This window comes from Gadus morhua, chromosome 19 (assembly GCF_902167405.1).
Source record: "Gadus morhua chromosome 19, gadMor3.0, whole genome shotgun sequence".
NCBI lineage: Eukaryota > Metazoa > Chordata > Actinopteri > Gadiformes > Gadidae > Gadus > Gadus morhua.
In genome coordinates, this window is record NC_044066.1 from 10,376,059 (window position 1) to 10,385,143 (window position 9,085).

At 41.0% G+C, this 9,085-nt stretch overlaps 1 protein-coding gene across 2 annotated transcripts; it reads left to right on the forward strand.

Annotated features, from left to right (window-relative positions):
* The first annotated feature begins 262 nt into the window (after nucleotides 1-262).
* On the forward strand, nucleotides 263-8,998 carry kmt5aa (lysine methyltransferase 5Aa). Of its 2 annotated transcripts, none has more exons than XM_030342533.1 (7): nucleotides 263-692; nucleotides 1,750-1,840; nucleotides 2,797-3,115; nucleotides 4,429-4,513; nucleotides 4,765-4,824; nucleotides 5,816-6,006; nucleotides 7,101-8,998. In XM_030342533.1, the coding sequence occupies exons 1-7, from the start codon at nucleotides 684-686 to the stop codon at nucleotides 7,309-7,311; spliced, it is 966 nt and encodes a 321-aa protein (XP_030198393.1). In that variant the 5' UTR covers nucleotides 263-683; the 3' UTR covers nucleotides 7,312-8,998. The 2 variants fall into 2 exon arrangements, with proteins under 2 accessions (XP_030198393.1, XP_030198394.1); XM_030342534.1 differs by having other exon boundaries at nucleotides 266-692; nucleotides 1,750-1,828.
* The last annotated feature ends 87 nt before the right edge of the window (nucleotides 8,999-9,085 follow it).

Sequence of the window (9,085 nt, forward strand, 5' to 3'; positions counted from 1 at the left end):
TGGTGTAAAATCATAAACGTCTTAATGCAGTGGAATTATTATCATGCCACGCAATTTGCAATGCACATTATATTAATGTATTCAAACGTCTGTTCTGTCGTAGATTTATTTATAAATACTTGTAAATTATGTAACATGTATTTTTTGCGTTATGTATATTTAAGGTTCGTTATGCGAAAAAAACACAATAACATGGGAACCGTGTCATCAACGAGCAGTTGGAAGTTGTTGGGATGATGAAGTTATGAAACCTGACGTCATCAAATCTTCGGTTTGCATTTCTAGGAAAGCCACATTACTCCCATCAACCTATCCTAACTAAAAATGTATCTTTTTAAATTTCGGGGTATATTTATTTAATGTCTGATTCATGTATTCCAGATTAGTTTCAGGCCAACACTGCTACTTTGGCTAAGCCGCCACCAATAGAGGGAGAAATCCGCCCCCTATTGTATGTAACATGGCGGAGGAGTATGGAGGCTCATTCGGATCAGGACTTTTAAAACAGAAATTGACCACATTGAGGGAATCTTCTGAGAATGCTTTACACCGGATTAGCGGATATGCAATACATATGTGACGGATGAGACAAGTCGATCACGAAATCAATCACTTCACTCGCGGCAGGAATACAGATCCGAGAAAGTACAAAATACTACCAGGACAACAAAAACAATTCGGAGATGAACGGGGTAAGTTAATATACTGGATCGCAGCATTAAACAAAAGTATATTTATATTTATATGAAAAATAGAAATCTGTGGACGAGGGGGTCGCGGCGTGCCTCTCTGTGTCAATCATTAACGGGATGATTAGAATATTATGGAACGTGTTTTCGGCTGGCCTGCATGTGACTGCCAGGCTCCACCGAACCATGCACAATTGAATGGGACAGTCGAACTAGCGCTATCATCCCAATTATTGATATAGGCACGATCGCGATATGGCATAAGATGTTTATTATGAATTGCTGGTGGAACGATACGGAACCCCATCGGGGTTTCATGAGAAAACGACGACCAGACGGGAGGCCTTTAATAGTAACGATAGCAGACATTATGGGTGTGTTGGAGCAAGATGTCCCCAACCCCGCCCATACACAAGTTTACCAGTCTGGGATGTCACTATGCTCGAAGTTTATAACAACATCAACTTTATTTGAGGTCGAAGGCCGATTAACTCTTTGTAATAAGCACGTTAAGAAGATGGTCGGATTAAACCAGAAACCTACAGTGGTCTTTCGTGGTCTATCACGTGTTTATAACTCGACAGTAAACACCTCTACCTTCTATTCGAGCTGTTATCGTTGCTTGCTTCTATTCTTTTAGGGATTTTATATATTTATTATTATTTAGGGCAATATACTGATATATATATATATGTATGTATATATATATATATATATATATATATATATATATATATATATATATATATATATATATGAACACTCGTTTGTCGGGTAAAGAAGAGGTCATAATAGGCTGGGATATTGTAATTTGTTGGATAGAGTGATTGTTCTTGCCCACTCACCTGTAATTGATGTTGATGTGATTATTTTTCTTTTCATTATTTTTCATGTCATTACAACAATAGCTGATCAATAGGCTACACTTTACATTTGTATAGAACAATGTACCTTGACAATGTTACTGACGTGAAATGTTGTATCGTGCGTGCTTGGTGAATTTGGAAAACGTACAAAAGCCATGAAACATGGACTTGTTTCTGCTCACTTTTTTTTGCAGGACATCTTGTGTAACAGTCATTCCATCACGCTGTTAAGCTGTAACAACTCCAGGTCTCCTGGACATAAGGACGAGGATGGTGAGTGGTATGGTGAGATATGGTCTAGTTCTCTTCCGTAACTGATTGATAGTTTTGTTGAGGGTCATTGTTTGGATTTACTACAATGCAACGTTGTTAAAGTCGAGTTCTTACTCTTAAAAAACTAAAGCATGAAATATTCAGAAATATTTAAAAAGATTGCAAAATGCAACTTTGGAGACCTCTCTGTCAACATTATTCAGATTCAAGATAACCAGAGGAAAGAGTGGTATTTTAAACAGAATAGAACATCATATTTGTGGATGTATTCTGTGTATATAACTGAGCAGTGGTCATCTGTTCACGTAGAGGAACCAGAATATCCTATCTATTTACTTACAATCATGCATAGTGGGCACGACACATAGTTCCCTGAGGTTTCATGTTTCATAAACTGCATTATTTAAGCACACCTTCGCAACACCTTATCAACCAATGCTTTTCTCTTTATTTGTGTTAAACCTTTAAACTCCTTCAAGGTGAAGTGCGTAAAATTTAGTGGCAGTCTTGAGAAACAGACTTGCCAGAAATGGAATGTAATATTCATGGTATGTTTTTTTTTAGTGTATAATCCCGTGAAAATAGGTAAAAGTAGTTAGTCATTTTTGTTTTTGTTACCTTAGAATGAGCCCTCTATGTCTACAAAGACCTCTTGCACGGAGCCTGCCATGTTACACCACCATTTTTCTACAGTAGCCCTGAAAGGACAAACGGCTCTAGAGAGGATGCGTTATTAATAGCGATCACTTGGTTACTCAATGCCGTCATAGACAATGACATAACATGACATCTTTGGCACCTTTCAGGCCAGTACAGGCCACCGTAGTTCTCCTACGTCATTAGGAAGGGAGAAGTGAGGGGGCTGATATTGATACCTCCCCTTCAGATGCCCCTTAATCCTACACACGGCACCTCTAACTTTAAACACTTCCACCACTCAACTCTGAATCTCTGTTCAATCACACCAGGAAGGAGACTCACGTCCACGAGCTTGAAGAGTTATGACGGCTTCTCCGAGAAGAAGAGCAGCCAGTGTTCCCCGCGCTGGCCGGAGGAGCCGGCTCTGCACCAACAGCACCAGTACCAGCACCACCAGCAGACCCCCTGCCTCCACGCCGGTGCCCCCACGGAGAGATCACTTCCCCTGGGCTATAGTATCTCCCACATGCCCCTCCACAGCAACACCTCCACCCTCTCCATCACTACCACCACCAACACTAACCACGCCATCCGGCAGAGGAGAGCGGCCCGGCACAAGGCCAGGGGGAAGAAGGCCACACTCAGAATGTAAGTTAATTATTTTAATGTTAATCAATGTTATTTGGTCATTCATGATCATTTTTCAGTCTTCTTACTGTCCTATACTTTTTGCTGAGATACCCTAAATTCTTGTCAGGGATTAATACAATAAGTCTTACTTTATTAATAATAATAAACCTAATAATCATAGTATTTTCTATTTCTGGGCGCCTTTCATGTTTCAAAAAGTGAACGTGAAAGATTCAATAAACTGCAGGAAACTCTGAACCACAGTAGGAAGTGCAGATAAAGCAGTGCAGCAGTTGATTAGACAATGTGAACAAATCAGGTTTGAGGAGAGATTTAAAAGCAGCGACAGAATCTGATTGACAGGACTTCCGGAGGTCATAACCCTAAGAATATATTAAGTAGAGGCCGCATTGACTGATTGATTGCTTCGGCCCATTGCTGCGAAACGTCAATGTTGTCGCCATATCGGTCAGCCTGAAAATAAATACCATACTAATGCTAATCCCCCGTGTACTAATGTACACGGGGAGGCTGCGTCTTCTCTGGGTAAAACACACTATAACGGTATACATACACGTACACTATAACGGTATGCTTAAGTCCTTGTTCACCCAAACCTGTAACTTGATTCAATTGATGTTTGTCTTAGCGGGAGTTGGCATCCAGTGGTTAAAGTCAATCCTCTTGTTCCGAGGCGTCGTTATCCCAGTCCACACCCTGTGCACACTATGCCTTCTAAACGGCTGGCTTAATGGACCCCTTTTTACTGAGTCATCATCGTAGGATGAGCACAGTGTCCCTCGTACCACTATATAGATTAGCTTTTTTATATGTACCAGGTCACAGGTGGTAGACTTAACGAGTGAATATAAGTGTTATACCCGTGCTCTGGTACAGGAAAGTAGCAGAACCGTAATATGTGTTAGTGACGCCTGAGACAAACAGTGTCGGACGAATTTAACAAAGGGTTTACTATCTTCTTCCTGGTTGTTCAGTCACATTCAGAAACGCTTGGACGTGCCGTTAATAGGCGGCCCACTTCTGACACTCGCCTGCCCAACGGTTAGACCCGGTTGGACCAGGTAGATGTCAATCAAACTGCTCGTATCATATTACCGCCACGCCCACTAAAATCTGTCAATCTGCTCTCATGAGCAAATATAGCAGTTTGATTGAAAGAAAAAAATATTTATTAATGGATGACATATAACATCTGCCAATTTGAACTTTGAATTTAATTAACACATTTCCCTGTTTGGGTGATCAGGGACTGGAACAATAGAAACAATAGTGTGTAATAATGACTTATTGGATCCTCTTTCTTATAACAGAGCGGATAGGAACTCCCAGAACAGGAGGGTCACTGACTACTTCCCCATCAGACGCAGCTCACGGAAGAGCAAAGCAGAGCTCAAGGTGAGAAGAGTTGAATATAGTCTTATGTTCATATATGAAATATGAACATATTTAGTATCCATCTACATTGTGCCTGTTCTACTTTTGAGCTCGTGTTTGTGATTATAGGTTGTAATTACAGATTGTGGCTTTCTGTATGTGCACATGCGTGTGCGTGTCTTGACATCAAGCTGTGTGTGTGTGTGCATAGATTGAAAGTAATCTGTTTTGTTGTAACCTGTTTTTAATGGTGCGTCTCATGTCATGGGCAGTTTGAGGAGAAGAGGCACATCGATGACCTCATCACAAACGGTATCGAAGAAGGAATGGAGGTATGTTGTTTTTGTTTTTAGGGTGACACACAACATAAATTATCCAATATCTTGCTATTGGAATACATTGTATTGCTCCCTTGGATGTTGGGACTATTTATTTGGAAGCGTGACTGACCAACATTCAGCCCTGTTGTCTGGGAATCTCCTCTGAAAAATGTTAGCATGATGCCCTGTTAACCCGCGAGAGGAAGGGCTGTTTCAGATTCTCTGTTTCCTGTTATTCTTTCACGTTGTATGCATTTTATATTATCTTTGACTGAAAGTCTATCGTGTATAGTGGGAGGTGTGTTGGTGTTAAAGGCGGTTGACCCCCAGCCAAAGGGCTCCAAGTAAAATTCCCAACCGCCAAAGACCAGGCATCCATGAGCGAGACCCACCTGCTCCTTAATGCCATATATCTCAATTTAATGTAATTCGCTTTGGATAAAAGCAAAATTTAAGTGACGAAATGGTAGTAACTGGTTGAAATGTACTGTCTTTATAACTATAGACTACCACTAATACAAGAAGAGTTAAATGAGAACAATTTTGTTGTTGTGTTGTGCGTCACGGTGCTCCATGTTGACCTGTGTTGTGTTGTGCATCATGGTGCTCCGTATGGACCTGTATTGTGTTGTGCTACACTGTGCTCCATGTTGACCTGTGTTGTGTTGTGCGTCATGGTGTACACTGTGCTCCGTATGGACCTGTATTGTGTTGTGCTTCACGGTGCTCCATGTTGACCTGTGTTGTGTTGTGCATCATGGTGTCTGTATGGACCTGTATTGTGTTGTGCTACACTGTGCTCCATGTTGACCTGTGTTGTGTTGTGCGTCATGGTGTACACTGTGCTCCGTATGGACCTGTATTGTGTTGTGCTTCACGGTGCTCCATGTTGACCTGTGTTGTGTTGTGCGTCATGGTGTACACTGTGCTCCGTATGGACCTGTATTGTGTTGTGCTTCACTGTGCTCCATGTTGACCTGTGTTGTGTGTCCCGGGTCCCCAGGTGCAGCAGATCGAGGAGAAGGGCCGGGGGGTGTTCTCCACGCGGGGCTTCCAGAAGGGGGAGTACGTGGTGGAGTACCACGGAGACCTGCTGCTGATCCCCGACGCCAAGAGGAGGGAGGCCGAGTATGCCCAGAACCCCGCCACCGGCTGCTACATGTACTACTTCCAGTACCTCGACAAGACTTACTGGTAACTGGTTTCTACATTGTATTGGTCACGCTGAAATATGATCGACCCCAGGAAGGACGGCTGCTGCTTTGCAAAAGCTAACGGGGATCTAAATAAAAACACAAAAATGCTCTACACCACAATGGTTTATTTCTATTTTTGTACCAGCTTCAAGGGGCTGGAGTTAAGGTTTGAGAAGAAAGAGATAGCCGAAAACAACCCAAAAGAAACTCCCCTTGTCTCTCTGTCTGCTCAACCCTTCTCTACTTCTCTACTCCATTGAGAAGTGTTGCATTAAGAACCCTTGGTGGATACGTGATAACGCTTTGTGTGCGAATGTCCCTGCCTGGGAAGATGGATTCCATTAACCAATAGGGGAAGAGCTGCTGAGATGTCTAAAATCGTAATCGTCTCGTGCAGAGGCAGAGCCGCGGGCCAACAGAACAGATCATTTCAAAGCGCATTTCACTGGAGTGGACGGATGGCTTTGGAACAGAGTACACTCAAATTATAGCTTACATTCTACCAAAAGAGCACTTTTGGCTTGCTGCTATAACACCAAACAATGATGTGATACTACACACAGTGAGTTGCACAAATGGACAAGTTTCCGCGACAATACCCAAGAAAGTATTTAAATTAGCCCGGCACTCCTCTTTGGGTTTAAATGACGTACTGTCAGAGGGCAACACTTTGCCTTCATGAGCGTCGTCATCATCGGGACGTGAGCATTATTTCATATCCGATGGCTTTTCCAGTGTTTACAGACCGCCTTAAGAGAGATCCCCCACACACTGAAATTGGCAGTTTCAGAGGTGATAAATCGCATGACTAAAAGATGCTCCTGAAGTTCCCTACCATCAATATTATATTGATTGAGTTTTGTATAGCTAAATTCCAAATGTACTTATAATAACGGCAAGGCAACTTAATTTACGTAGCACTTTTCATACGCGAGACAGATTCAAAGTGCTTCACAAAGTAACATTGTCATCAAATAAAATAAATAAGAAAATATTTCTAATTATTATTTTTTCGCTTATTTTATAATAATCCTATTAATGATAAGGGTTTACACCATGTCATTGAAGTTCCTTTAATTTCTTTCCCCTCAGTGTGGACGCCACTAAGGAGACGGGGCGGATGGGCCGGCTGCTGAACCACAGCAAGACGGGGAACTGCCAGACCAAACTGCACGACATCAACGGCGTGCCCCACCTCATCCTGGTGGCGTCGCGGGACATCGACGACGGCGAGGAGCTGCTCTACGACTACGGCGACCGCAGCAAGGAGTCCATCGCCGCCCACCCCTGGCTCAAGTACTGACCGGCGGGGTAGGGAGCGAGGGGAAACGCATGGAGGTGATCCGTTAAAAGGGAAAAAATCGAACATTGGTATTCTGCGTTAGCGACCATTCAAATGCCTTAGTAGAGAATAATTAGTACCTTTTGTGAGGAGTTTGGGGGTTGGTGATAGTCTCTGAGGGAGGGGGTGGGAGACTTGCTGAAGTTTAATGAGGTACATCTGCTTTCTACAACCTTTCACTTTGTATTTTATTTTCTGTATGATAGATGCTAGTTTTTTTTGCCGCGCTTTAATTTTGTACAGTTTGTATTACGACTCTATATCCAGTGATCCCAGAGCATGCGGACAGCCAGGTACTTCTTGTTTAGCATTTTCTATCCCCCTTTCTCTTACTTAAGTTTATATTTACTCCGCCATAAAGCTTTTAATGAAAGAAAATAATGAAAAGTGCAATTCCAGTCTGTTTTCAGCCAGTGGGACTGTCACTTTGAGTAACTGTATAGTGTAACTGTTTTTCTTTTAGATATTAACAAATATATGTACGTATATATACGACAACACTGTCAAATGTTCACTACTTAATGGTGGACAAGACAGAAGGTCATTATTACTTTTAGAAGATAAAAATATATATTTATTCAAATCACACATTTCTTTTGTTAGGCATAAATTATGCACTTAATCATGATGACAATGATTATAGAGCCCCTCTCTGTAAAGGCTTTTATTCCTTCGCTTGTTTGTATAAAAAAAACTACAATCTCGATTGTGACTGAATAAGGCTTAATTGTATTATTTGGTACAAACTCCATTACTTTGATCGGTTGGTGATTTGTTTTGTACTAATGATTTTAATTTATCACTTTACACTCATGCGCATAATTGTATTCTCAAGCAATATCGACGCCCACAAAACCAACGGTTTGTTCGTCCTCCTACTTCCAACTGTACATTTTTTTGAATTTGCATTGAAACCTTTCTTGTTGTTTTATATTTTAATAATAGACACATATCCGTCTCAGAGGTGGGAGTAGGTTCTGAAGTAGCAGACACACACATTTCACCTCCCCAGCAGTACACGTCTGTACACTCCACGGTAGACTCAGATCGCTAATGTGTGTTTGACGTCAGAGGTCCATGCCATCTTAAACAGCATTATGAAATGCTTTGCATTGGACACTATTTCGATTTATAGGCGAGAATTTGAATTGATGTCCAAAAAAATCCTAATTTCATCTGTTGGAGTCAGTTGATGATAAAACAATTTGGTTAATATTATTTTGTTATAAATGTCACAAGTGTTTGCATGGGGCAAAATGAGGTTTTGATTATCTCAAAGGAAACGTGCTACAAATTGCCATATTCAGGAACATTTACATTTTGGTCAAATCCAAGCCATTTCATGTTAAAAGACTCCAGGAATACTCGTATTACAATATATATACCGACTTAATTATTTTTTTAGAACACAAAATGTAATTACTTCTCTACTATCCCTACCTAACTATCTAATTAGGGTGTTTTTTTTTACACATAATATATTTTCTCTCATCTTAAAACACACTGTTACCATTTTAATCCTTTTAACTTGTGTATAATATGCAATAAAACTGAAGTGGATCTCTGTTACGGGAGGGGGGGGGGATAAAATGTTGGCTGTTGTAGTGTTAAAATGAATCTAAATAAACATGTTTTATGCCAAACACAAGATGTATGTCTAATTCACGTTGATGAGGTGGAAGGCGTATTTAACTATAGGACAGCCGAAATAGTTGAAACATTTTTGTGGCCCTTT

Bases quoted from the DNA above. Each gene is read 5' to 3' on its own strand.
- kmt5aa (XM_030342533.1), top strand. The intron at 3,116-4,428 runs GTAAGTTAATTA...TTCTTATAACAG, and splicing joins AAGAAGGCCACACTCAGAAT to AGCGGATAGGAACTCCCAGA. The intron at 6,007-7,100 runs GTAACTGGTTTC...CTTTCCCCTCAG, and splicing joins TACCTCGACAAGACTTACTG to TGTGGACGCCACTAAGGAGA.